Raw genomic sequence first — 27,973 nt, 5'->3', positions numbered from 1 at the left:
ACGCACCTTTAAATTAACGTTTATTCTCGAGCGGACAGTTACAGACGGCCCAGGAGCCCGGCGCGGCCGCAGCCCATGAACGGGCGGCCGGGGGCAGCACAGAGGTGGGGGGCTCAGACTTGGGCGGCAGAGGGTGTAATGAACCCAGAGGTGGGGGCTACGGGGGGCTGCCAGCCAGCCTGCCCCTCCTCTGTGGGACTGGCAAGGCCCAGGCTGGCGCAGCGTTGCCCTGGGGTGGGCGCGGGCAGGGCGGATGGAGGGACCCCCGGGGGAGACGAAAGGGACACAAAGGGCCGGGGGGTTCCTGTCACCCCCCTCTGCTGCCCACTATGCCCTGGGCAAGGAGTGACGGCCGCCTGCCCACCCCCACTGCTCGGGGACAGGGCTGGGCACCAGCGCCAGGGTGACACAGGATGAGGCCAGCCCCACCCCGGACGCGGCTGCCCCAGTTCGGTCCCCGGGCACGGAGGAGAGCGAGGCCGAGATGGCTGGGCCGAAGCGGGGCCGGGCTGCACGCCCCAGGCCCGGCGGCTGTGGCTGGCACGGCCGAGGGGCAGGCGTCCGGGCGGGCACTGGGCTCCGCGGGAGGGGCCCGGCTCACACCCGGCTCTCAGCCTCATGCTCTCCGGGCGGAGGCGGGCGCAGGCCTGGGCGTCCCTGGCGCAGCCGGCCCAGGCAGGCCAGGCGGGCGGGTGGCAGGCGGGGCAGGGCCCCCGGGAAGCAGCGCACGTCGCGGGTGGCGGCGATCTCCGAGAAGAAGGCCCGTTCCCGGCACAGCGACAGGCGGCTCCCGCTCAGCTCCAGGTCCTTCACCACGCCCAGGATCTCCTGGCGCTGGGCCTGGCCACGCAGCCCCCGCACGTCCAGCAGGGCTGCCACGTGCTTCTTTCTGTGGGGACACGGAGAGGGGAGGGGGCGGCTCAGAATGGCCCCCGTGTGGCACGGCACCGGGCAGACAAAACACCGGGCACGCACCACGGCACCGGGCACAGCCACAGCACCAGGCACACGCCATGGCACTGGGCACACGCCCACCGTGCACATGACCACTGGGCACACGCCATGGCATTGGGCACAGCCATGGCACCAGGCACATGCCCACTGGGCACATGCCCTGGAACTGGGCACACGTCCACCAGAACAGCCACGGCACCAGGCACACGCCCCTGTCAGCGCCCCCCGGGGTGTCAGCCTGGAGCCCCCTGGCATCCCCCATCAGCCCCCCCGGGGTGTCAGCCTGGAGCCCCCTGGCATCCCCCATCAGCCCCCCCCGGGTGTCAGCCTGGAGCCCCCTGGCATCCCCCATCAGCCCCCCCGGGGTGTCAGCCTGGAGCCCCCCGGCATCCCCCGCTAGCCCCCCAGGGTGTCAGCCTGGAGTCCCCCCGGCAACCCCTGTCAGCCCCCCGGGGTGTCAGCCTGGTGCCCCCCGGCAACCCCCGTCAGCCCCCCCCGGGGTGTCAGCCTGGAGCCCCCTGGCAACCCTCGTCAGCCCCCCGGGGTGTCAGCCTGGAGTCCCCCCGGCAACCCCTGTCAGCCGCCTGGAGTCCCCCCGGCAACCCCTGTCAGCCCCCCCCGGGGTGTCAGCCTGGAGTCCCCCCGGCAACCCCTGTCAGCCCCCCCCGGGTGTCAGCCTGGAGTCCCCCCGGCAACCCCTGTCAGCCCCCCCCGGGTGTCAGCCTGGTGCCTGCGGCAGGACGCCCGCCCCCCCCGAAGAGACGGGCCGTGCGCGGGCGGCTGCCCAGCTCTGCGGGGCTGGAGTTTATTTAAAGGCTGGAAGCTGGCGGCGCCCTCGCACTCGGCCCAGCCCGGCCCACGGGGCTCCCACAGGGCTGCGCCACGGGGCGGGGGAGGGGGCTCTCTGCACCGGCGGGCACCCGGCCCGGAGCTGGACCTGAGCACGGCCCTGCTGGGGTCGCCTCCGGCCCCCCGAGCGCCGCCCGCCCGCCAGCTCCAGGCGGGGAGATGCGCCCGGCGCCCTGCCAGCTTCCTTCCTCCGGGCGTCCGCCGCGGCGCTGGCTGCAGCCAGGAACACCGAGCCCCAGGGCCGCCGCCTGGGAACCTCTGCCGGGAAGGGGACCGGGTCCCCTCGGAGGGATCCTCTCCCTCCACCTGCCCCCGATCCACCCCCAGGGCAAGGCCAGGCCAGCGGGTGGGTGGATCGTGTGGGGCCGGGGGCGGCTTCTACATCTGAGCCCCCCGCCCCATGCCCAGGCCTTTCCCTCCAGTCTCCAAGACCCAGACTGCCCCCCGGGGGGGGGGGGGAGTGCCCAGCATCGGGCATGGTCCTGGGTATTTTTAGCGCCCCGAGGCCTGGCACTCCGGCAGCCCACCTCCGGGCTGGGGGGGCCACAGTCCGGCAGCTGCAGAGGGCGTGCTGAGGGGACCGTGGCCTAGAGCAGCAGGCAGAGAGCCTGGAGCAGGACAGAGATCGGGGGCTAGAATCAGCCGCTGGGGGGTCCCTGCGGGGGGCTGCCGGTGCGGGGAGCAGCCGGAGGGTGTTTCCCTTGGGTTGCGGTCGCTCCTGCTGCTAACGCTGGGCGGGGGGGTGGGCAGTGACCTGGTAGGAGCAGTGAGCTCACACCTGCCTCTTGCCCAGGCCCAGCCGGGGCGACCTGCGGAACTCCCTGCCACAAGACGCATGCGGTCACAAGCTGGGCCTGGCCAGGTGCATGATGGGAGCTCACTGTCCCCCAAGGGCACCAGCTCCTGGACTCACCCACTGCTCTGACCCCACCTCCCAGGGCCAGCGGGAGCCATGGGGCAAAGTGCAGTCAAGTGAGGGGTCATCCCCAGTCCCCCCAGCCCCTCCCCAATGGCAGCGCCCGCCTGGCTCACCCCAGGGCCACCTGCTGCCCCAGCCTCAGCGCTGCAGTGCAGCCACCTCTGGGGCGAGCCCCGGCAGCCATTCAGCCCAGAGGGAGGGCAGGAATGGAGGAGGGTGTGATCGCCCACCCCACTGCCTGCTGAAGTGGGGCGCAGGGCAGAGGCACCCACTGCCCCACCAGCAGCAGCCCAATGGCCGGAGCTGGCCCCACAGCGGACAGGCACTGCCTAGAGGAACCCCCGCCCCGTGGGCCGATGGAGGGTCCCCAGCCACTCACCGGACGTCAGGGAAGTCCCGCACCAGCACCCCCACCTCCATCTGGATGGAGGGCGTGTCCTCCAGGAGCAGGATCTCGGCCAGGTGCGGCACGGCCGGGTTCAGCCAGGACGATGTCGACTCCTGCCAGCAGGGGGCGGTCAGAACGGGGCTGGGACCCCTCCCGCCCCCCCGAGATGCTCGGGCTGGCACCCCCCAGAGAGGCCGCAGGGACAAAGACATGGAGCTGAGACCCCCCAAACCCCGGGGAACCCAGCCATGGGGCTGAGACCCCAACCCCCCAAGGAACCCAGCCGTGGGGCTGAGACCCCAACCCCCCAAGGAACCCAGCCGTGGGGCTCCACCAAGCGGCTGCCTGACACCCAGGGCGGCATGGCCCAGCAGGCAGGGCTGGAGGCTGGAGTCACCGCCTCGCCAGGGAAGGCCAGGCCCGTCACTGCCTTGCACTGTGCCTCAGTTTCCCCTCCCACCCTATTCACGCGGGGAACTCCAGGGGGCTGCATGTCTGTGCAATGCCCCAATCTCGGCCCCACCCCACACGGCGGCCACAGGCCATGTGGGGCGCTCCCCCGCCACTCTCACGGTCGGACCCCACCGCCACGTCCCAGCTGGCTCCCCCAGGCCCTGCCCCATGGCAGGAGGGCTGTGCCCACCCTTCCCGCTGTGCTTGGCACTGCCCCAGCACCCCCCTCCGGGCAGCCCGCTGACCAGCCCCCCTCCAGAGGGGCTTCCCAGCAGGCCCCAATCCACCCCACGGGATACCCCGGAGACTCAGCCCCACGGGCAGGCTGCCCCCCCCACACGCCCCCCAGCCTGCTCACCAGTCGGGCGAAGAGCTCTTGCAGCTGCCGCCCTTCGTCCGCCAGGCGGGTCGCCACCTTGGCTCGCATCTTGGCAGTGCGGCAAACCAGCCGGACCTGGAGCAGGGGCCGGACATACTCGACCAGCACCCGCCGGTGCACCTCGTTCACCAGGGCCTGCGGCACACGCAGCCGGCTCAGCCCCCACACGCCCCAGGGCACCCCACAACCCGCACAGCCTGGCCCCGGCCAGCCCGCCTGGGCCAAAGCAGTGCATGCTGGGAAAGCAGGGCAGCTGGCCCGTCATGCCTCAGCGAGGACAGGGCGACACCAGGCCTCCTGGGCAGCACTGCACTGGGGCTATTCCCTGCCCCCAGGATCCATAGGGGGCGTGGCCAGGGCGCACTGCACTGGGGCTATTCCCTGCCCCCAGGATCCATAGGGGGGGTGGCCAGGGTGCACTGCACTGGGGCTATTCCCTGCCCCCAGGATCCATAAGGGGGGTGGCCAGGGCGCACTGCACTGGGGCTATTCCCTGCCCCCAGGATCCATGGGGGGGTGGCCAGGGCGCACTGCACTGGGGCTATTCCCTGCCCCCAGGATCCATAGGGGGCGTGGTCAGGGTGCACTGCACTGGGGCTATTCCCTGCCCCCAGGATCCATGGGGGGGTGGCCAGGGCGCACTGCACTGGGGCTATTCCCTGCCCCCAGGATCCATAGGGGGCGTGGCCAGGGCGCACTGCACTGGGGCTATTCCCTGCCCCCAGGATCCATAGGGGGCGTGGTCAGGGTGCACTGCACTGGGGCTATTCCCTGCCCCCAGGATCCATAGGGGGCGTGGCCAGGGTGCACTGCACTGGGGCTATTCCCTGCCCCCAGGATCCATAAGGGGGGTGGCCAGGGCGCACTGCACTGGGGCTATTCCCTGCCCCCAGGATCCATAGGGGGGGTGGCCAGGGCGCACTGCACTGGGGCTATTCCCTGCCCCCAGGATCCATAGGTGGGGTGGCCAGGGCGCACTGCACTGGGGCTATTCCCTGCCCCCCAGGGCCCATAGGGGGCGGATCGGGGGCGTGGCCAGGGCACACTGCACTGGGGCTATTCCCTGCCCCCCAGGGCCCATAGGGGGCGGATCGGGGGCGTGGCCAGGGCACACTGCACTGGGGCTATTCCCTGCCCCCCAGGGCCCATAGGGGGCGGATTGGGGGCGTGGCCAGGGCACACTGCACTGGGGCTATTCCCTGCCCCCCAGGGGCCATAGGGGGCGGATCGGGGGCGTGGCCAGGGCACACTGCACTGGGGCTATCCCCTGCCCCCCAGGGCCCATAGGGGGCGGATTGGGGGCGTGGCCAGGGCACACTGCACTGGGGCTATTCCCTGCCCCCCAGGGGCCATAGGGGGCGGATCGGGGGCGTGGCCAGGGCACACTGCACTGGGGCTATTCCCTGCCCCCCAGGGCCCATAAGGGGCGGATCGGGGGCGTGGCCAGGGCACACTGCACTGGGGCTAGTCCCTGCCCCCCCAGGGGCCATAGGGGGCGGATTGGGGGCGTGGCCAGGGCACACTGCACTGGGGCTATTCCCTGCCCCCCAGGGCCCATAGGGGGCGGATCGGGGGCGTGGCCAGGGCACACTGCACTGGGGCTATCCCCTGCCCCCCGGGGCCTTGGGCGTCAGAGTATCAGGGGGAACTTGTCTCATGTCAGAGACGGGGAGGGGCCGGGCCAGGGCAGGGGCGGGGCCTGGAGAGGCCCCAGGGCTCTGGCGGGGGGGGGGGGGGCGGGGCAGGCAGTGGGGGGACGGGGCAGGAGCAGAGGAAATTAGGCAGCAGAGGAGCACGCGGGGTCAGGCGGGTGCCCACCCCAGGGTGGCACCACAGCCTTCGGGGAGGGGGCATCCGGACCCCCCCTCTGCCGCGCCCTCGGCAGCCCCCACCTGGTACGGCTCCCGCTGCATCGGCCGCAGCTTCTGGGCGTAGTCGGCGAGCAGGGCCGCGATGGCGTCGAAGGGCTCCGAGCTGCTCAGCCACTTCCTCTTCATCAGCTTGTGGAAGTAGGGCTGCGAGGGGAGGCCAGGCTCAGCGCCAGGGCGGGGGCACAGCCGGGCACCCCCCCCACCCTTGCTCTGCGGAATGGGGCCAGGATCCTTGGGGCGCCCAGCCCTCTGTCCCCCGGGGCAACCTCCTTGCTATGCTGGTACCACGCACGCCTGCCACCTCGCCGCCCTCGGCTCACACGGGCCCGGGGATCCCCTCCAGCGGCCTGCTGCGAAGGGGTAAATAACCCCCCTGCTCCCACACCCATCTCCCCTTTCCCAAGCTGATCGGACCCCGTCCGCCTCGTCCCGGCTCCCGCAGCCGCCTCGCCGCCCCAGAGATCTCCTGGGACTGGAAAAGGCTCCGAAAGCGCAACCCAAATGAGGAGGGGTTTGGAACGGCTGCCGGAGGAAGCGGGCTTAGAAAGACGGGGACTTTTCAGCGTAGAAAGGAGGAGACGCAGCGGGGAGAGGAGAGAGGTCTACACAACCCCGGCAGAAAGCGAAGGAGGAAAAGTTACGTCCTTGTCCCCATAACGTAAGAGTGAGGGGGATCACACACTGAAATGAGCAGGCAGCAGGCTGAAAGCAAATGTAAGGGAGTTTTTCTTCACGCCGCACAGAGTCAACCCGCGGAACTCCTCGCCAGTGGATGTTGGGAACATAAGAACATAAGAACGGCCGTACTGGATCAGACCAAAGGTCCATCTAGCCCAGTAGCCTGTCTGCCGACAGTGGCCAGAACCAGGTGCCCCAGAGAGGGTGGACCGAAGACAATGATCAAGCGATTTGTCTCCTGCCATCCCTCTCCAGCCTCTGACAAACAGAGGCCAGGGACACCATTTTATCCCCTGGCTAATAGCCTGTTATGGACCTAACCTCCATGAAATTATCTAGCTTCTCTTTAAACTCTGTTCTAGTCCTAGCCTTCACCGCCTCCTCTGGCGAGGAGTTCCACAGGTTGACTACGCGCTGCGTGACGAAGAATTTTCTTTTATTAGTTTTAAACCTGCTACCCATTAAGACCAGGAAGACCAGGACTTTACCAGGGTTCAAAAAAGAGCTAGATACATTCCTGGAGGATCGGTCCCTCAATGGTAGCCGGGGGGGCAGGGATGTATCAGAGGCTGGGCATGGGGAGGGACCACTGGATTCCCAGTTCTGTTCGCTCCCTCTGGGGCACCTGGATGTCGGCCAACAGGACACTGGGCGAGATGGACCTTTGGTCGGGCCAAGCCTGGCAGTTCTGACGTTCCTGCCCACGTCTCCGGGCCGGGGCGACCCCCTGCAACGTGGGGGGCCCAGGCGGAGGCAGGGCGTTCCACCGGCTCTCTCTCGGCCTGCCCCGTTCCCGAGGGCTCTGGACGCTGCCCCCCGGAGGACCCCAGCCTGCCCCACCTACCCGGAGCTCCTCGAAGAGCTGCTGGGCCAGGACACGGTTGCAGAGCCGGGTCACCTTGTCCAGCGTGGCGCTGGCCTGGCTCCGGGGGCCCTCGCTCTCCGGGTGGCCGAACCGCGCCAGCTGCTCCACGTAGTCCCTGCGGGAGGGGCGCCCGTCAGCACGCTGGCCCACAATGCATTGCGGCAGCGGCCCCTCCAGCCACGGGCCCCACGGTCCAAATGGGGGGCACGGCCGGGATCTCGGGGCGGGGGGAGCCCAGCAGGCCGAGGGACATGACTAGGGAGGGAGCCTGGGGGGCCGGGCGGCCCTGGTCCGTGTGGGCCCCTCACCTGAAGGGGGGGCAGCAGTTGACGAGCATGATGGTCCTGCCCAGGTAGCTGTCGGGGGGGGGGCCGCTCTCGCCTGGCCTGTCGTGGAACCGCTCCACCTTGCTCTGAAAGCTGCCAAGGGGAGAAACCGCACGGGCTGCAGGGTGTGTGGGGCGACCCCCGGTCCCCACCAGGGACAGCCCAGGGGGGTCCCCACCCCCCCACCAGGGACAGCCCGGGGGGTCCCCACCTCCCCACCAGAGACAGCCCGAGGGGGTCTCCACCTCCCCACCAGAGACAGCCCGGGGGGTCCCCACCTCCCCACCAGGGACAGCCCGGGGGGGTCCCCACTTCCCCACCAGAGGCAGCCCAGGGGGGTCCCCACCCCCCCACCAGGGACATCCCGGGGGGTCCCCACCCCCCCACCAGGGACAGCCCAGGGGGGTCCCCACACCCCATACCAGAGACAGCCCGGGGGGTTCCCCACACCCCATACCAGAGACAGCCCGGGGGGGTCCCCACCCCCCCACCAGAGACAGCCCGAGGGGGTCTCCACCTCCCCACCAGAGACAGCCCAGGGGGTTCCCCACATCCCATAGCAGAGACAGCCCGGGGGGGTCCCCACCTCCCCACCAGAGACAGCCCGGGGGGTTCCCCACATCCCATAGCAGAGACAGCCCGGGGGGTCCCCACCTCCCCACCAGGGACAGCCCGGGGGGGGTCCCCACACCCCATACCAGAGACAGCCCGAGGGGGTCCCCACACCCCATACCAGAGACAGCCCGAGGGGGTCCCCAAACCCCATACCAGAGACAGCCTGGGAGGGTCCCCACCTCCCCACCAGAGACAGCCCGAGGGGGTCCCCACACCCCACACCAGAGACAGCCCGGGGGGGTCCCCACCTCCCCACCAGGGACAGCCCGGGGGGGTCCCCACCTCCCCACCAGAGACAGCCCGGGGGGTTCCCCACACCCCATACCAGAGACAGCCCGGGGGGGTCCCCACCTCCCCACCAGGGACAGCCCGGGGGGGGTTCCCACCCCCCCACCAGAGACAGCCCAGGGGGGTCCCCACCCCCCCACCAGGGACAGCCCGAGGGGGTCCCCACCCCCCCACCAGGGACAGCCCAGGGGGGTCCCCACCCCCCCACCAGAGACAGCCGGGGGGGTCCCCACCTCCCCACCAGGGACAGCCCGGGGGGGTCCCCACCTCCCCACCAGAGACAGCCCAGAGGGATTCCCCCTTCCTATACCACAGACACCCTGGGGGATCCCCATCCTACCCCCCATCCTGGATCCAAACCAGGGGGGATCCCCCCCTCTGCCCAGGAAGGGCACCCTTGTACCCCCAGTGCCCCGTCGGACGGCCCCTCGGGGCGGGACCCCGGCTCCCGCCCAGCGGCCGACGTTGCGGGTTCGAACCCTGCGCAGCCAGACACGTGGGGCCCGCCGACGGGCCGGCAAGTAACAGTCCGATCACAGGGCCAGTCTCGCCGAGCTGTCCCGGGGGCTGGCCGGGCCGGGGGAGGGGGCTGACCCCCTCCATGGGCAGCTCTTACACCCTGCCCCCCCCAACGGGAAGCCCCCCAACGCCGGCTCCCAGCCTGGTACCTCTGCAGGAACTCGGCCAGCCCGGCCAAGCAGCAAAGCCCGATCCGCACCCCGAACTCCGGCGTGATCCGGGGGGCTCTGTCCGCGTGGGTCTTCAGCACCTGCGGGGGGGAGGAGCAGGCTGCTGAGCTGCTGTGGGAGCCCCTCCCCGCGGTCGCTGGGCACAGACTGGGGGGCCCTGGGCCCGACTGACTCACCCCAACAGCAACAAGGAGTGGGCCCCAGCCGGGGCTGCCTGAGACCCCCCACACCACCAGGGGCAGGTGGCGCTGAGGGGGGCTGGCCAGGGGGCAGTGGGGGGCCGACGCTGGCTGTGTGGCAGAGGGGAGCCCCATGCAGGACCCACTGCACAGCTCACGGGGGGCCCAGGGCCCGGTCCGAGGAGGGGTAGACGGGGGGGGCAGGGCCAGGCCCGGCGGGAGGGGGCCAGGCTCGGGGTCCCGGCACGGCCCTGCCCCGGACGTACCGAGATCACCCGGCTGGACAGCTGCTCCTGGCTGTGGTCGCGCCCCAGCTCCTGCGCCCAGCGCTGCTCCTCCTCCCGCAGCTCCCGGCTCAAGTCGCCCGCGATCTTGGCCTAGGGGCACACGGAGAAGGTGTCGTGGGCTGGGGGGCCCTTCGTGGGGCAAGGGGGCTGGGCTACCCAGGAACCCCCCAGCCGGCCAGCTCCCAGCCGGGCCCTGCAACCTGACCCCCAGGAACCCCTCCAGCTGCTTGTTAAAGGGGTGGACACCCCAGTGCCTGGACAGCCGGGGGGAGCCCCGCTCTCTGCCCACAGGCATCACACGGAGGGGAAGAGAAGGGGGCAGTAAGCGGGGGAGGGGCTGGTGCGGGGCAACAGAATGGGGCTGGAGGGGGGGGTGTTCTGCGAGGGAGAGGCGGGAGGTGCCACGGGGGGGGCTGTGAGCTCTGCGGGGGAGGGGCGGGAGGTGCCACGGGAGGGGCTGGGAGCTCTGCGGGGGAGGGGCGGGAGGTGCCACGGGGGGGGCTGGGAGCTCTGCGGGGGAGGGGCGGGAGGTGCCACGGGGGGGGCTGGGAGCTCTGCGGGGGAGGGGCGGGAGGTGCCACGGGGGGGTGGGGGTGGAGGCGCCACGGTTACCTTCACGGCCGCGACGCAGGCTTCCTCCAGGCGGCGCTGGGTCTCGGGGGGCAGCAGAGGCTCCTGCTCATGGGCGCTGCGCAGCGGGGCCATGTCCAGCCGCCCCAGCACCTCCCTGGGGGCAGGCGCAGCCATGGGGGCAGGGCGGCTACAGGGGTCATGTAGCCCCCCTGCCCAGTGACAGCGCACGGGGACCAGTGCCAGGCCCCGCCCCTCCCCCCGCACCCCAGTGCCAGGCCCCGCCCCTCCCCCCGCACCCCAGTGCCAGGCCCCACCCCTCCCCCCTGCTCCCCAGTGCCAGGCCCCGCCCCTCCCCCCTGCACTCCAGTGCCAGGGCCCCCGCCCCTCCCCCCTGCTCCCCAGTGCCAGGCCCCACCCTGCCCCCCGCACCCCAGTGCCAGGCCCCGCCCCTCCCCCCGCACCCCAGTGCCAGGCCCCGCCCCTCCCCCCGCACCCCAGTGCCAGGCCCCGCCCTGCCCCCCGCACCCCAGTGCCAGGGCCCCGCCCCTCCCCCCTGCTCCCCAGTGCCAGGCCCCGCCCTTCCCCCCGCACCCGAGTGCCAGACCCCGCCCCCCCCTGCTCCCCAGTGCCAGGCCCCCGCCCCTCCCCCTGCACTCCAGTGCCAGGCCCCGCCCCTCCCCCCCGCACCCCAGTGCCAGGCCCCGCCCCTCCCCCCGCACCCCAGTGCCAGAGCCCCGCCCCTCCCCCCTGCACTCCAGTGCCAGGGCCCCCGCCCCTCCCGCCTGCTCCCCAGTGCCAGGGCCCCCGCCCCTCCCCCGCTCCCCAGTGCCAGGCCCCTCCCCTCCCCCCCACACCCCAGTGCCAGGCCCCGCCCCTCCCCCTACTCCCCAGTGCCAGGCTCCCGCCCCTCCCCCCTCCCCCAGTGCCAGGCCCCCGCTCCCCCCCTGCTCCTCCCCCCTGCACCCCAGTGCCAGGGCCCCCGCTCCTCCCCCCTGCACTCCAGTGCCAGGCTCCTGCCCCTCCCCCCTGCTCCCCAGTGCCAGGGCTCCTGCCCCTCCCCCCTGCTCCCCAGTGCCAGGCTCCCGCCCCCCCTCCCCCTCCACTCTCCTAGTGCCAGGTACCGGCCCCAGAGCCCCACCCTCCAGCGCCGGGTCCCAGCGCCTGACCTGGGGTAGGTGTTGCAGTGCCAGTCCAGGAGGAAGTAGAGCTCGGCGATGGAGAGGCTGCCCTGGCTGATGCTGCCCAGCAGCTGGGCCAGCGCCCGGTGGTAGCTGCGGGCGTAGACGTCCAGCGCCTGGTACTCGGGGGGGTAGGCCGGCAGCTGGTGGCTCCGGACGGCGCCCAGGTCCTCCACCAGGCAGCGGCTCAGGCGCTCCACCTGCCCCGCCAGGGGGCCGCCCTCCGCGCACTGGCCCAGCCGCTCGCCCACCGCCCGCTCCACCGCCTCGGCCCACTGGCGGCGCATGGCCTGGGGCCGGAGCCCCCCGGCGCCGCCCCCCGGAGCCGCCTGGCACCGCCGGTCCGCCGCCTCCTCCTGCTCCACCACCCGCACCACCTGCTCCAGGGGCGGGTGGGCGCCACGGGCCGCCAGGGCCTCAGCCAGCACGGCCCACAGCTCCTGCAGCAGGGCCTCGTAGAGCAGCGCCACGTCCTTGGCCTTGCGGCTGCCGGCCTGGCCACCCGGCCCGGCCTCGCCCGCCGGGGCCTCCTGCCCGCACTCCGCCTCCAGCTCCAGGATCTGCTCGTCGGCCGCCGGCAGCTCCCGCCGCTGGATCAGGGTCAGGATCTCCAGCACTGCGGGCAGCGGAGCCCAGCGGTTAGCGCGCACCCGGCGGGGAAGGGAAGCCCACGGCCCGGCGGGGCTGGCAGGGGCTGTGGGTGGGAGTGGGGGGGGCAGGAAGGAGCAGCGTTGGCAGAGCTGAAGGGGGGCAGGGGTGAGCAATGAGGCTGGTAACTGGTGTGAGGGGGGGGTGAGGGATCAGGAGCATGACACATGGCCCAGCACCGGGAGGGGGGGGAACGGCCCTGCCCAGCTCCTGGCATCTGCTACCAAGCGGGCAGGCTGGGGGACAGACAGGGAGGGGCGCTCGGCCAGCGGAACAGCCCAGGGCAGGGGAACCTTTCTCCAGGCATGGGAAGGCAGGCCAGGCTCTCAGGTGGCCTCTGCCCGCGACCTGCATCTGCCCTCACCTGTGGCAGGACCCTCCAGGCCGGGAAAGGGTCACCCAGCCCCACCGGGGCTGCCCTCTGCTTCCCCCATCCCGTGTGCTCCAATTACCCAGCTCTGCTCCGGGCCAGCTACTGCGCCCGCAGACTCTGCCCCGGGTGGGAGAGACCCTCCCGGGGTGGCACCCGCAGTACCCGGCCCCTCGGGCGCCCTGCAGGGGACTGTCCACTGGATTCCCGCGCCCGGCCCCTCGGGCGCCCTGCAGGGGACTGTCCACTGGATTCCTGCGCCTGGCCCCTCGGGCGCCCTGCAGGGGACTGTCCACTGGATTCCCGCGCCCGGCCCCTCGGGCGCCCTGTAGGGGACTGTCCACTGGATTCCTGCGCCTGGCCCCTCGGGCGCCCTGCAGGGGACTGTCCACTGAATTCCTGTGCCCGGCCCCTCGGGCGCCCTGCAGGGGACTATCCACTGGATTACCGCACCCAGCCCCTCGGGCGCCCTGCAGGGGACTGTCCACTGGATTCCTGTGCCCGGCCCCTCGGGCGCCCTGCAGGGGACTATCCACTGGATTACCGCACCCAGCCCCTCGGGCGCCCTGCAGGGGACTGTCCCCTGGATTCCCGCGCCCGGCCCCTCGGGCGCCCTGCAGGGGACTGTCCACTGGATTCCCACGCCCGGCCCCTCGGGCGCCCTGTAGGGGACTGTCCACTGGATTCCCGCGCCCGGCCCCTCGGGCGCCCTGTAGGGGACTGTCCACTGGATTCCCGCGCCCGGCCCCTCGGGCGCCCTGTAGGGGACTGTCCACTGGATTCCCGCGCCCGGCCCCTCGGGAGTCCTGCAGGGGACTGTCCACTGGATTCCCGCGCCCGGCCCCTCGGGCGCCCTGCAGGGGACTGTCCACTGGATTCTCGCGCCCGGCCCTGCAGGTGTGGAGGCCGGGGGCAAAGCAGGCCTGCAGATGGGCACCAGAGACTGGCTTCCCAGATCTGCAGCCCCTGACGCGGGACTTTCCAAGGGTTCCCAACCCAGACTTCCCGCCCCTCCTCCCTCAGCACAGAAGGGCCCCCAGGCGCCCCCGGGATCAGAACCAGGAACCAGCTGGTTTTAAAGCAGAGACGTGGTGGTGGGGTGGGGAGATTTGCATCTCAAAGGAGCAATAGGGGAGCGGTGGCTGGGTTGGGCGCCCTGGGGCCGGACGCGGGGCCGTCTGGGGAGACAGGACGGCTCCAGCCGGCTGAGCCACGGGGGTGGGGGGGGAGATGATAAGGAACCTGCCCACAACTAGCTGTTCTAGGCCCGAGGGCCGGCTATCTGCCCCTTCCCCATCGGGCCTTGCTCCCCACAGCCCTGAGAGTGGGGCTGGCCCCCCCCTTGCTGGCCCCCCCACAAGCTGAGCCCCAGGGAGGTGCCCGTCCCATGCAGACAGCTGTGGCCCGTGCCAGCTGCGCTCCCCTCCACCCCACCCGTGGATCTGGGGCTTTGCCATCTCAGCGGCCACCCCACCCCGTTCCTAGGTCTGGAGCTCTGCTCCCAGGGCCGGGCTCCCCGCTACAGAGCAATAACCTGCTGCCAGCCCCGCTGTGGGGACAGCCCACAGGGCAGGCAGGGAAACTGAGGCAGGGAGACTCACGGGCAGGGAAACTGAGGCAGGGAGACCCAAGAGCCAGGGGCAGAACCCAGGAGCCCTGGCTCTCAGCTCTGCCGATCCAACCACTAGACCCTGCTCCCCTCCCAGAGCCAGGACTAGACGCCCCCAGTCCGTGCACAATATGCCCTCTGAAGCGCGCTCTCCACCGTGGCGCGGGGCCAGACCTGGCACCCAAGGGCTGGACTCCCCAGCAGGGAGGGAGGGGGCAGAGGGGTTATGGGGCAATGCCTGACGGGGGAGGGGAAGGGCGGGCAGGCTGGCTCCCTAGGATGGCGCATTGGGACCGTCCCCAGCACACGCCGGCTCCCCCCAGCCGCAGCCCGGTGCCCCCGCGCCGGCTCACCCGACAGAGGCTCTCTGGCTGTGGCGACCGTCTGCACCTCCTGGGCGCCGGGCGCCGGCTCCGGCGCCTCGGGGGGGCTGGGCTTGTCGGCCAGCGACGCCCGGCGCGCCCGGCTCCCCAGGCTCAGCTTGAGGAAGGACATGCGCTTGGCGGGCTCGGGGGCGCCGGCGGGCTCGGCCGGGCAGCTCTCCGGCCCACCCGGGCTCTCCCTCCGGCGCCCGTTGAAGCGCTGGAGGAGGCTGAAGTCCTCGGAGCAGCGCCGCACCGTCGCCATCTGCGGCTCCCCCTCCAGCAGGCGGCCGAGGAAGGAGCGCCGCTCAGGAGCCTTCTCCTTGCCCGCCCCCTTCTTGGCCTTGCCCAGCCGGAAGGGGGACAGGCCCACCAGCTTCTCCAGCGTCGCCCGGCGCCGGTAGCGCCCGTCCAGGCTGCCGGTGAAGAGGGCGCGCTCGAAGCCTCGGCCCTCCTCCTCCGCCGCCTCCTCCTCCTCCTCCTCCAGGAAGGGGTTCCGGCCGCCCAGCGAGGAGTCGCCCGCGTTCTCCACCAAGTCCTCCTCGAAGGGGTTGGTGCTGCTCTCCTTGGCCAGGATCAGCTGCCCGGGGCTGCCCGCCGCCCCGTTGGCCTTGGCCATCTTCAGCTTGTAGGGGTTCTTAAGGACCGGCATGGCCGCCGCTGCCCGGCACCTGGCAACACGGGATAGGGTCAGGCTCCGAGCCCGTCGCAGGCCCCGCGCCCCATCGCACATGCTGGGGGCCCCGTGTCACACCCCCTGTACCCCACGGCATGTCCTGTACCCCGTATCACACCCCCTGCACCCCATTGCACGTCCTGTACCCCATATCACACCCCCTGTACCCCACAGCATGTCCTGTACCCCATATCACACCCCCTGTACCCCACTGCATGTCCTGTACCCCGTATCACACCCACTGCACACCATTGCATGTCCTGTACCCCGTGTCACACCCCCTGTACCCCATTGCACGTCCTGTACCCCGTATCACACCCCCTGCATTCCATCGCATGTTCTGTACCCCGTATCACACCCCATGTACCCCACGGCACGTCCTGTACCCCATATCACACCCCCTGCATTCCATCGCATGTTCTGTACCCCGTATCACACCCCATGTACCCCACGGCACGTCCTGTACCCCATATCACACCCCCTGCATTCCATCGCATGTTCTGTACCCCGTATCACACCCCATGTACCCCACGGCACGTCCTGTACCCCGTATCACACCCCCGGTATCTCACTGCACATCCTGTACCCCTCACCATGTACCGCACATCATACACACACACCCTGTACCCCCATTTCCCAGCATGCCCCACCCCACACTGTGTACGTCGCCAGGCACCCACGCTACCTAACGCACACTGGGCACCCACCTCGGATCTCCCTGGCACACCCACCCCACTCCCTGTGCCCCCGCCCCACCCCCCTGACACCCTACTGTGCCCAGAGGCCCCGCTACACACACACACTCTGCGTGTTAGCCGGGTGACCATCAAGGCAGGGAAGCGAGGAAGTGCCCGGCCTTTGCCCCATGCCCCCCCCTCTGGGCACAAAACCTCCCCCACCCCCACGGTGCCCCACAACCGCAGGCCGAGCCCCCGCCGAGAAGACTTCCCCAGCACGTGGTCCGGGCTGCACACGCTGAGGGAAGCAAACTCCCACAGGCGGCGTCTCCACCGGTCTGACCCCGGCGTGGGGTGGAGGTGGGGGCCCGGTGCTCAGTCCCACCAGCCGGCACCTGCCCCAGCCGGCACCCCCCCCGGTGGGCAGAGCTATTTGCCAGGAGCAGCCACGGGGGGGAAGGGGGGCGCCAGGCCAAATTCCCCAGGGCTTGGTTTGGCTCTGGAAAGACCCAGATAAAAACCAAACCTTTTCTGTGCCTCTGCCGCCCCGTGGGCCTTCCCCCAGACCGTGGGCACTGGCGTGGCAACCTGCATGGCTAGGAGAAGCGCTGGGTACACAGGCTGGCCGGGGCGCCCGGCCCGGCTGAGTATCTTCCCCACCCACGAGGGGGCTGCTACCCTGTGCGGTGCTCCCAAGCGAGACGGGATGCTGGTGGACAGGGAAATCTAGGCCCATACGACCAGCCAGACTGGGTCAAACCAAAGGTCCATCTAGTCCAGGGTCCTGTCTTCCGACAGTGGCCATCAAGGGATCCCTCCCTGTCACCCATTCCCAGCATCTGACAAACCGAGGCTAGGGACACCGTCCCTGCCCAGCCTGGCTAATAGCTCCTGTTGGAACCCTGTTCTAGTCTCGGCCTTCACACCATCCCCTGGCGAGGAGTTCCACAGGTTGGCTGTGTGCAAAAATACTTCCTTTGGTTTGTTTATACCTGCTGCCCATTCATTTCATTGGGTGACCCCTGTTCTTGTGTGACGAGACAGGCGTCAATAGCACTTCCTTATTTGCTCTGCCCACACCAAACGTGGTTTCATAGACCGCAATCCGATTCCTTATCAGCTCTTTCCCGAGCTGAAACTCCCTGTTTTATGAACCTCTCCTCATACAGCAGCTGCTTCGCATCCCTCATCACGTTTCTCGCCCTTTTCTGAACCTTGTCCCAATTGCAATGAGGCAGGGTTGCCAAGCCACAGAAATTTCATTTACGGACAAAATGGGAAAAATGTACGGACAGCACTTTTTTTTACGGGCACCATTTTTATACTATATTAAGACGACATAAATAGCCAAGAGTGAAAAATAACCATTGTCATTCATAGCTCAGCACACAAGTCCTCTTTGGTCTTGTTTGCCACAACCTTTTTAATCACTTCCGATTAAAATTTCCGATGGCTGAAGCAGCACCAAAGACATTTATTGCGCTAGAATAATTGCTGGGTTTTGAAATTTTATTGCTCTTCTACGAAATGTACGGACACCTACGTTTTCTTTACGGACAGGTCCGACTTCGGCTAATTTTTTATGGACTTGTGACGGCGCGTCAGGGTTTCCCCTGATCCTGCACCCCCACAGCAGCCAGAACAGACTCCACCAGCCAGTAGAACAGGGGGGTTTATTGCTTCTCCAGGCAACAGCACGGCACAGATGTGATGCGGTTACAGGAGTCAGGGCCAGATGCCTCAGACCCTTGGGGTAGGGGATCCATCGCCCCCTCCACACCCAGCTTAGTCTGTTCCCTTCGTGTACCCCAGCCAGAAACTGCCTTGCCCCCAGACTCTGCCCCCCCAGCCAGGTGGCCGTCTCCCCCTCCCTCCCTTTGTCTCTCCCTCTGGGAAGAGCCTTATCTGCTCAGGTTGGGACTAGGCCAATACACACAGGGCCAGCCCGTGAGTACAGGCCGACTCGGCCGTCACCTAGGGCACCATTTTCAACGGGGCGCCCCGTGATGATGTCACACCATTGACGGCCCCGCAGGCGGGGGTGCCAATCACGCGTTCCGCCTGGGGTGCCAGCTGCCACAGCTGGCCTCGGGCCGCCCCTGAATCCACATGTGGGGCCGTGTCCAGACTCAGGGTTTTTTTCGGGAAAAGTAGCCTTTTCCCGAAAAAACTTCCCCTGCATCCAGACTCAAGCCGCGTTCTTTCGAAATTATTTCGAAAGAACGCGGCTTTTCTTTCGATGGCGGTAAACCTCATTTCACGAGGAAGAACGCCTTCTTTCGAAAGCTCCTCTTTCGAAAGAAGGCGTTCTTCAATGTAAAGAGGCCGTCTTCGAAAGAGAGCATCCAGACTCACTGGATGCTTTCTTTCGAAAAAGCAAGCCGCTTTTTCGAAATTTCTCCGTGCAGTCTAGACGCTCTCTTTCGAAAGAAGCCTGCAGTCTAGACATAGCCTGGGTGAGTCAATGGGAATCACACACCCCAGCGCAGGGGAACCCCGAGTTACAGAGCCGACAGCCCCCCCCACTACGTCACAGGACTGTCCGTAAATGAACTGGCGGTTGACAACCCTGCAATGAGCTCAGGTTTCGCGATGGGGCGGCCATGTCTGCGCACGGGACTCCAGGTGGCGGCCGATGGGTTGGGACACAGGCTGCGTGTCGCAGTCTCCATCCCTTTCTTAACGCGTCCAACCTTCCGCTGGCGTTTCCGACGGTCGCTGCACACAGACGGGCGTTTTCAGAGCACTGCCCAGTGACTCCAGAAGCTCCCTTTTGAGTGGGAGCAGCTAACGGTGCCCCCTGTGAACCCCTCACCTTGCATTTATCAATGTTGACTTTTATCGGCCACTTTCTCTTCCAGCCCCCTGGCTCGGGGAGCTCCCCGTGGAACTCTTCGCAGTCTGCTTTGGACTTCGCTGCCGTGAGCAGCTTAGCATCATCTGCACAGTTCATCCCCGTGCGTTACCCCGTTTCCCAGACCTCTTGTGAACGTGGCAAACAGGACGGGTCCCAGAAGAGACGGCTGGGGGACCCCATTAGTTACCTCTCAACATTCTGGAAACTGAGCATTTATTCCTACCCTTTCTTTCCTATCAGTTATGGATGACTGGCGTGGAAAAAGTGAAAAAAGAAAAGTGATCGACTTATTCCCACAATATAAGATCTAGGAGTCACCCAATGAAATGAACAGGCAGCACGTTTAAAACAAACCAAAGGAAGTTTTTCTTCACTCAGCGCTCAGACAACCTGTGGAACTCCTCGCCAGAGGATGTGGTGAGGACTAAGACTTTAACAGGGTTCAAAAAAGAGCTGGATAGATTCATGGAGGTTAGATCCAAACGGCAATTAACCAGGATGGGTAGGAACGGTGTCCCTAGCCTCTGTTTGTCTGGAAATGGGTGACAGGAGAGGGGACATGTGAGGATTCCCTGTTGTGATCCCTCCCTCTGGGGCATCTGGCATTGGTCACTGTGGGCAGACTGGACACTGAGCTAGATGGACCTTTGGTCTGACCCAGTCCGGCCGTTCGGATGTTCTTATCCATGAAAGGACCTTCCCTCATATCCCAAGACGACTTAGTTTGCTTAAGAGCCTTTGGCGAGGGATCTTGTCAAAGGCTTTCTAGAAATCTAAGTGCATGATCTCCACTGTATCCCCCTTGTCCGCACCCTTGCTGACTCCCCACAAAGAACTCCAGCAGACTGGTGAGGCAGAATTTCCCTTTACAGAAACCGTGCCGACTTTTCCTCAATAACCTTTCTTCAGCTTTGTGTCTGGCAACTTCTTTGCTGGCGTTTCAACCAGGTTGCCTGGTTCTGAAGTTAGGAATTTCCCGGATCACCCCGGGAGCCCTTTTTAAACACCGGCATCGCATTAGCGATCTTCCAGTCCTCTAGTCCAGACGCGAATAGGAGCCGTTCTACCATTTCGTGGGTGTGTTCCTTCAGAACTCGTGGGTGAGCCCGTCTGATCCCGGCGGCTTATTCCTGCCTGGTGTATCTGTTCGTTCCCAAACCTCCTCCAATCACCTCACTCTGGGACAGAGCCTCCGATCTGGCCCCTCCAAAGAACAGCTCAGCTTTGGGAATCTCCCCCCATCCTCAGCTCTGGAGACGGATACAAAGAATTCTCCACCACGCCCTTATCTTCCTTGAGTTCCTCTGTAGCCTCTCAAGCCGCCAGGAGCTCTGCCGGTTGTTTAGCAAAGCAGACTTCCTGCTTCTGAAGGACTCACAAAAAAATTAATGATGACACATGGAATCTCTCTGGTCCGGCACACTCAGCTCCGGCGACATCCGTGGCCCGGCAGGATGCGAGTTAGCCAGATGTCCACTTACCGTGGGTGTGGCCGAGTTTCCCGCAGCCCCATAACGTTTGTTTACAGCCGCTGGGCCTTGGCTCTCAGTGCTCTGTGCTGTGATTTCACTCAAAATGTGCTCTAATTGCTCAGCAAGCCATGCAAGTCTTGGTAATGCCGCTAGTTAATATAGACCTCCCGTGGTTCGGCAAATTCTCTGGTTCGGCACCGGTCAGTCCCCAGGGCGACAGACGAGAGAGGTTCCACCTGCACTTTTTACTTGTGGAGTCTTTGGCTAGTTGTTCTTCAAACTCCCTTCTGACCTTCCTAAGTATATTTTTACACTTGCCAGAATGTACGCTCCTTTCCATTCCCACCCTAGGATTTACCGTCCACTCCTGCCTTTTTGCCTCTTGCTGCCTCTTGTACTTTGTTGCTTAGCCCCAATCTCAGCTGAGCCACTCTTCCGGTGTCTTTAAAGCATTTCCATGCAGTTTGCAGGCTTTTCACTTTTTGCTCCGTGCCTTTTCCTCTCTGCTTATGAACTTTGGCGTCCTTCCCCCTTTCTGGAATTGTCCCCACGTTGGGCTGCGCCGGAGTTTCTCCCGCCCTGGGAGGTGAACAGATTCTGGCGCTGCCTTCGCGTCCCACAGACGCGCACGGGGCAGTAGGAAAGGGGCCCCTCTAGCCTCCTGGAGCGCACACCTGGTCCCCGTGAGAAAGGGTTTGCGGCAGGGGGGACTCTAAAGCGAGCCGCTCCCTCGGTGCCACCCCCTTTCTGCAGCACACAGCCACCCGGGTCCCAATGTGCCGTAGAAAGCCGGCTGGTGTCACTAACTCCATGTCGCAGGGGGAGGGGGGGAAACTGAGGCACAGAGGGGCAAAGCGTGTACCGCAGCAGAACCAGGGCCAGGTCGAAGGCTATGCTGAGCACAGTTGTCTCCACATGCAGTGTCTGTCCCCGCATTACAGGGTGGATTTGTACCTACATAGGCGAGTGCAGCAACACCGGGCCAAAGGTGTGAGACTGCTCCCTCCCCACCTCTTTGCCAGGGCCCCTGCCCCCGCTGGGCTGAGCCCCATTAGCTGTGCCGGGCCGGGTGCCGTGTGTAGACAAACTCACGCTCCAGAGCAAAACCAAGCCCAGGCGCTCCCACCCCCCGGGGCCATACGGGCGGGGGGGGGGGAGGGTTCTGGCGCATTGCCCCTGGCTAGGCAGGGCCTAGTCACACCTGTCGAACGGGTCAAATTGCCCCTGTAGATAAATAATTTCCTGGGACAAAGCAAAGGGCCCAGGGGCCCATCCAGCCAAGCAGCAAAGATCTGAACCCGGTGGAGGGGGGAGAGCGGGTCACACGAACCCTTGTACCGGAGAGCAAGAGACAAACTAAATGGACAGGCACCGCCCCTCGCCCCCTTCTCTGTGCCTTCTCCGTGCCCCCTCTGCACCCCCAGCCTTCTCCACGCCCCCTCCATGTCCCCCTGCACCCCCAGCCTTCTCCATGCCTCCATGTCCCCCTGCACCCCCAGCCTTCTCCGTGCCTCCTCTATGTCCCTCTGCACCCCCAGCCTTCTCCACGCCCCCTCTGCACCCCCAGCCTTCTCCATGTCCCTCTGCACCCCCAGCCTTCTCCACGCCCCCTCTGCACCCCCAGCCTTCTCCGTGCCCCCTCCATGTCCCCCTGCACCCCCAGCCTTCTCCGTGCCCCCATGTCCCCCTGCACCCCCAGCCTTCTCCGTGCCTCCATGTCCCCCTGCATCCCCAGCCTTCTCCATGTCCCTCTGCACCCCCAGCCTTCTCCGTGCCCTCTCCATGTCCCTCTGCACCCCCAGCCTTCTCCGTGCCCTCTCCATGTCCCCCTGCACCCCCAGCCTTCTCTGTGCCCTCTCCATGTCCCTCTGCACCCCCAGCCTTCTCCGTGCCTCCATGTCCCCCTGCACCCCCAGCCTTCTCCGTGCCCCCTCCGTGTCCCCCTGCACCCCCAGCCTTCTCCGTGCCCCCTCCATGTCCCCCTGCACCCCCAGCCTTCTCCATGCCTCCATGTCCCCCTGCACCCCCAGCCTTCTCCGTGCCCCCTCCATGTCCCCCTGCACCCCAGCCTTCTCCATGCCTCCATGTCCCCCTGCACCCCCAGCCTTCTCCGTGCCCCCTCCATGTCCCCCTGCACCCCCAGCCTTCTCCGTGTCCCCTCCATGTCCCCCTGAACCCCCAGCCTTCTCCGTGCCCCCTCCATGTCCCCCTGCACCCCCAGCCTTCTCCACGCCCCCTCTGCACCCCCAGCCTTCTCCGTGCCCTCTCCATGTCCCTCTGCACCCCCAGCCTTTGCCACGCCCCCTCTGCACCCCCAGCCTTCTCCGTGCCCCCTCCATGCCCCCCTGCACCCCCAGCCTTCTCCACGCCCCCTCTGCACCCCCAGCCTTCTCCGTGCCCCCTCCATGCCCCCCTGCACCCTCAGCCTTCTCCACACCCCCTGCACCCCCAGCCTTCTCCACACCCCCTCAATGCCCCCTGCACCGCCAACCTTCTCCACACCCCCTCTGCACCTCCAGCCTTCTCCATGCCCCCTCCATGCCCCCCTCTGCACCCCAACCCTCCTCCACACACACCCCTCCAAGCCCCTGACCTTCTCCTGGCCCCCTCTCTGCACCTCCCCTCCCCCAGCACAACACAGGATACCCACAAGGACTGAGTGTGGGGCTGGAGCATGGGGGGGGAGTTGGATTCCTTCCAACCCCTTTCAGACACCCATCCCCACGGGCCCAGCCTGGCTGCCGCCTCCCCCTCTCCCTCACATGCACGACTGGGGGCCCGAGCTCCCCTTCCCCCAAGCTCTGGGCTAACTGCAGTGCTGGGAACCCTACAACGGGGCTTCTCGCCCCCCAGCCTCACAGCTCTCTCTCTTGGCCACTGCACCCCGCTTTCACCGGGGCCAGGTGGAGGCCAGGAGGGGGGAGCCGCAGGCCCGGAGTCGGGCAGGGCAAAAGGGGCTGGATTCTGCCGGGGCTGTTGGCGAGGGCAGGCCGCTAGCTCTCAAGGCCCTGCCCCGCCCCGCCCCGGGGAGCTGAGCCGTGCCTCAGTTTCCAAGGGACACGCTCCCCTCCCCCGCCGGGCAGCCAAGGCGAAAGCGAAAGCGCTGCTCCCTGGGAGCAGAGCAAACACCCAGAGGCCCCACCCCGGGGAGAAGGGAGTTCTGCAAACCGGTGCCCGTCTGCGCTCAAGCCGGCTGCGACCAGCAGCTTTGCTCCCCCAGAGCCAGGCCTGAGCTCAGGACTTTGCCCGGCCCTGCCCGCAGGAACCTGCCTGGGACAGCCCTGTCCTGCAAGCCACTGGCAGCCCAGCAACCCACCCGGCCCCACGGACTGTGGCGTCCCTGGCCACTGCCTGCGTCGGGGTCCAGCCCAGGGGAACCCACGGTGATGCCCACAGGCACGGCCTGGCCGCACGCCAAGCTCCAGCTCACCAGGCCACGGCTCCACCATTCCTGTGCCAGACCACAGTGTGTCCGCACGGGCTCTGGTGCACAGGGCGTGCGAGGGGCAGCCACTGGAACCGGGAATCCCAGCAGGGGAGGGGGCTCTGGTGCACGGGGCGTGCGAGGGGCAGCCACTGGAACCGGGAATCCCGGCACGGGAGGGGGCTCTGGTGCACAGGGCGTGCGAGGGGCAGCCACTGGAACCGGGAATCCCAGCAGGGGAGGGGGCTCTGGTGCACGGGGCGTGCGAGGGGCAGCCACTGGAACCGGGAATCCCGGCAGAGGAGGGGGCTCTGGTGCACGGGGCGTGCGAGGGGCAGCCACTGGAACCGGGAATCCCGGCAGGGGAGGGAGCTCTGGTGCACGGGGCGTGCGAGGGGCAGCCACTGGAACCAGGAATCCCGGCGGGGAGGGGGCTCTGGTGCACGGGGCGTGCGAGGGGCAGCCACTGGAACCAGGAATCCCGGCGGGGAGGGGGCTCTGGTGCACAGGGCGTGCGAGGGCAGGCACTGGAACCGGGAATCCCGGCAGGGGAGGGAGCTCTGGTGCACGGGGCGTGCGAGGGGCAGCCACTGGAACCGGGAATCCCGGCAGGGGAGGGAGCTCTGGTGCACGGGGCGTGCGAGGGGCAGCCACTGGAACCGGGAATCCCGGTAGGGGAGGGGGCTCTGGTGCACAGGGCGTGCGAGGGCAGGCACTGGAACCGGGAATCCCGGCAGGGGAGGGGGCTCTGGTGCACGGGGCGTGCGAGGGCAGGCACCACAGGACCTGACTCCTTGCCCTTGGCACAAGTGCACTGGCCCTGTGCCAGCTGCGCACCTGGGGGGAGGGGAGAGCAAAGTGCACCCAGCCAAGTCCGGGCGAGCCCCCAGTGCCCTGTGCCCGGGGCCTGCTGCTCCCCTGGGAGGTTCTGGGCTCCCCAAGGCCAGTGGGGGGGGGGGGCAAATGGACTCAAGGGGCCATTCTCGAGACCCCTGGGCCCCAGGCGGGTACCGAGTCCCCCCCCAGCACACGGCCCCCCCTGCCCCCCCCAAGGCAGCACAGAGCCCCCCGCCGAGCCGCAGCGCCCCCCGGAGGGCCCCGAGCCCCCCGCCGAGCCGCCCGGAGCGGGAGGGGGGCAGCCCCCGGCCCGGCCCCACGGGACCCAGCGCCGGTACCTGGCTCCGCATGGCGCTGCTGCAGGTGCCCAGCGGCGGCACCGCTCGCCCCCGTCCTTTGCCCTGGCGGCCCGGCTCGGCCCCGCCCCGCCCTCCCGGGGGCAGGGCAGGGGCGGGAGCTGCCCCCCTCGGGCGCCCGCGCTCGGAATTCCTCCCCGGGGAGGGTCGGAGCCAGAAAGTTCGGGCCCCCGGCTGGACGCGATAAGGATCCGCAGGGCCGGCGCCTCCTGGGGACAAGCAGCCCCCCGGGGGGGGGGACCTCGCCCCCCAACTCCGCCCTGCTCTAACCACTAGCCAGCACTCCCCTCCCAGAGCTGGAGAGAGGCACGAACAGCCCTGCCTCCCAGCCCCCTCTAACCACTGCACCCCACTGCCCTCCCAGCGCGGGGCAGAGAACCCAGGAGTCCTGCTCTAACCACTAGCCCTGCTTCCCTCCCAGAGCTGGGCAGAGAATGCAGGAGTCTGCTCTAACCCCTAGACCCCACTGCCCTGTAACCTCTAGACCCCACTTCTCTCCCAGAGCTAGGCCGAGAACTCTCCCAGCCCTTCTGCTCTAACCACTGCACCCCACTGCCCTCTCAAAGCTGGGCAAAGAACCCAGCAGGCCTGGCTCTGGGCTCTTCCCCTTTAACCAATTGACCCCGCTCTCCTAAGGCAAGAAAAGAACCCAGGCGCGGCCTGCTCTAACCCCTAGTCCTCACTCCCCTTGTAGGGCGCATCTATGGAGTCAGCCTGTGGGTCTGACAGCCCTCAGCCGGCTGGTGAGCTCCGGCGCTCCCTCCCAGCCGAGCCGGCCCGGGGGCCTGGAGGCCAGCAAAGCCGTGGGGAACCCCGGTGTGAACCTTTCGCATTGAAACCTCGGCCGTGCCCCCCTTGGGTGGCTGTGCCCCGGGCTACTGCAAACCCCCAGCCCCATGGGGCTCAGGAGCGTGCGCCATGCCCCTTGGAGACCTGCGGACAGAGGGGGAGCCAGGCTGCCCCTCAGCAGCTCCCTGCCCGTCTCAACCGTGCCCCTGTGGGGCTGGCCCCGTGTCCGGACAGCACCTCCCGGCAGCAGGACAGGAGCCAGGCTGGCACGGCGCTGGGGCCCCCGGGGGTGAGTCACATCCCCAAGCTCCGGAGGCGTCAGCAGAGACCAGGAAATGACCCCCGGGCCGGCTGGAGGGCTGCGGACGGCAGGAAACGGGTCTGTCTCCCTTTGTGTCCAGCCAGGGCCCAGGCGGAAGCAGGGGACGGGGCAGGGTGGGCAGGGCCTGGCAGCGGGGGGAGCGCGCGCCTGCAGGAGGAAGGTCTGGGGTACATCGGCTGCTGTCCCAGCCCTGTTCTATCACAGGGGGGGGCCTGGGGCTTGCTCCTGGAGGCTGCGGCACCCCATAGCGTCAGGCCAATGCGCTCCCCCGCCCCTCTGCTCCCGGCCCGTTCCCCAGGCGCCCCGCACAGACACTGGGGGGCTCTGAACCCCTCCTGCTGACAGACCAGCAGGGCCTAAAGGACAGTCTGGGGCAGAGCCCAGGGACAGAGACCAAACGGGGCGCCCAAGAGAGGGCAGCAGACATGCAATTGGATGGGGTCTCTGCCCACTCTAGGAGAGGTGTGAGGTCTAGTGGTTAGAGCTGGGAGCCAGGACTTGGGGGGTTCTCTCCCTGCTCTAGGAGAGGTGTGAGGTCTAGTGGTTAGAGCTGGGAGCCAGGACTTGGGGGTTCTCTCCCTGCTCTAGGAGAGGTGTGAGGTCTAGTGGTTAGAGCTGGGAGCCAGGACTTGGGGGTTCTCTCCCTGCTCTAGGAGAGGTGTGAGGTCTAGTGGTTAGAGCTGGGAGCCAGGACTTGGGGGTTCTCTCCCTGCTCTAGGAGAGGTGTGAGGTCTAGTGGTTAGAGCTGGGAGCCAGGACTTGGGGGTTCTCTCCCTGCTCTAGGAGAGGTGTGAGGTCTAGTGGTTAGAGCTGGGAGCCAGGACTTGGGGGGTTCTCTCCCTGCTCTAGGAGAGGTGTGAGGTCTAGTGGTTAGAGCTGGGAGCCAGGACTTGGGGGTTCTCTCCCTGCTCTAGGAGAGGTGTGAGGTCTAGTGGTTAGAGCTGGGAGCCAGGACTTGGGGGGTTCTCTCCCTGCTCTAGGAGAGGTGTGAGGTCTAGTGGTTAGTGCAACAGAGTGTGGAGCCAGGACTCCTGGGCTCTTGCCTTGGCACACCGTGGCAAGGGGGCGGGGGCACTGAGGCCTGAAGGTGAATTGGGGCTGGTGGGTGCCAGGTTCCTGACTTGGCTTCTTGCCCTTCTGCGGGGGCTGGGTGAGTCCCAAGGTCAAACTGCGCTTTGGCCCTGGCGGGGGAGGGGTGGAGCAGGGGGCAGAGAGAATGGAGGGGGTAATTATCAGGGGCAGGGGAGCTGTGGGGCAAGAGCCAGAGGGGAAAGCCATAGGTCCGGAGGTGATGGGGGCAAGGGGGCTGAGGCAGGTGCTGGCTGGGGTGGGCACAGAGGCTCACGGGGTGCAGAAGACACCGGGGGGGGGCACTGTTTCTGTCATGGGGGCCCCAGGGAGGCAGCGCTGAGGCAGGGCCCGTGGATCCAGCCGGGGAGCTGGGCCCCCACGCCTGGGCCAGCTGCTCTTGGGGCTCGCCGGGACGGTGAAGGCAGGGGAAAGACTTTTGGCTCATTCCCGTTCACTCGGCGCCAGCCCCGGCCTACGCGGCACCAGCTCCAGCTGCCCAGGGCGGCAGGACACATGCCTGGCATGGGCTCCGGATCCCCCTACCAGCAGGGCATGTACCCTGCCCCCTGCCCAGTGACCCTGACGTACCCCTGTGGCTCCCTGCTGTGGGGGGCAGTGAGAGCGAGTGGTTAGAGCAGGGAGCTAAGCCAGCAGGACTCCAAAGTTCCGATTTCTGGCTTAGCCCCTGTCCTCCTGGGTGACCATGCCTCAGTTTCCCCTCCAATGGGGCCACCCCTGCCCAGCATCTGTGGGGCCCCCAGCTGGAGGGACGGGCGGGGAATGGGGTCAGGAGCTCTGGGGAGCCGGGGCCCCGCACACCCCCTTACCGTGCTCCGTCGGTGACTGGGGCTCACTCCATCGCCTGCCGGCCGGGACTCACCAGTGGCTCCGTAAGGAGCTGGACGCCAGGAGGAGATGGAGGGTGTCAGGAGGGGGGTTTCCTGAGAGGAAGCCCCTCCCTGCGGCCCTGGCTGGCAGCCTCCCACGCAGCAGCCGGGTAATCACCGGTTGT

At 67.7% G+C, this 27,973-nt stretch overlaps 1 protein-coding gene across 2 annotated transcripts; it reads right to left on the bottom strand.

Moving 5' to 3' along the window:
- Nucleotides 1–3: 3 nt before the first annotated feature.
- Nucleotides 4–27,931, bottom strand: EXOC3L2 (exocyst complex component 3 like 2). Of its 2 annotated transcripts, none has more exons than XM_075915366.2 (12): nt 27,789–27,931; nt 14,472–15,151; nt 11,480–12,107; nt 10,353–10,467; nt 9,720–9,830; nt 9,254–9,354; nt 7,665–7,775; nt 7,336–7,471; nt 5,835–5,957; nt 3,922–4,077; nt 3,102–3,223; nt 4–889 (listed from the first exon to the last, which is right to left on the bottom strand). In XM_075915366.2, the coding sequence occupies exons 2-12, from the start codon at nt 15,130–15,132 to the stop codon at nt 598–600; spliced, it is 2,556 nt and encodes an 851-aa protein (XP_075771481.2). In that variant the 5' UTR covers nt 15,133–15,151; nt 27,789–27,931; the 3' UTR covers nt 4–597. The 2 variants fall into 2 exon arrangements, with proteins under 2 accessions (XP_075771481.2, XP_075771482.2); XM_075915367.2 differs by lacking the exon at nt 27,789–27,931 and adding an exon at nt 24,762–24,907.
- Nucleotides 27,932–27,973: the final 42 nt, after the last annotated feature.

This window comes from Pelodiscus sinensis, chromosome 18, assembly GCF_052426305.1.
Source record: "Pelodiscus sinensis isolate ZL-2025 chromosome 18, ASM5242630v1, whole genome shotgun sequence".
NCBI classification, from domain to species: domain Eukaryota; kingdom Metazoa; phylum Chordata; order Testudines; family Trionychidae; genus Pelodiscus; species Pelodiscus sinensis.
The sequence above is the reverse complement of the archived record's forward strand: the minus strand, read 5'-3'. Positions and strand labels throughout refer to the sequence as shown.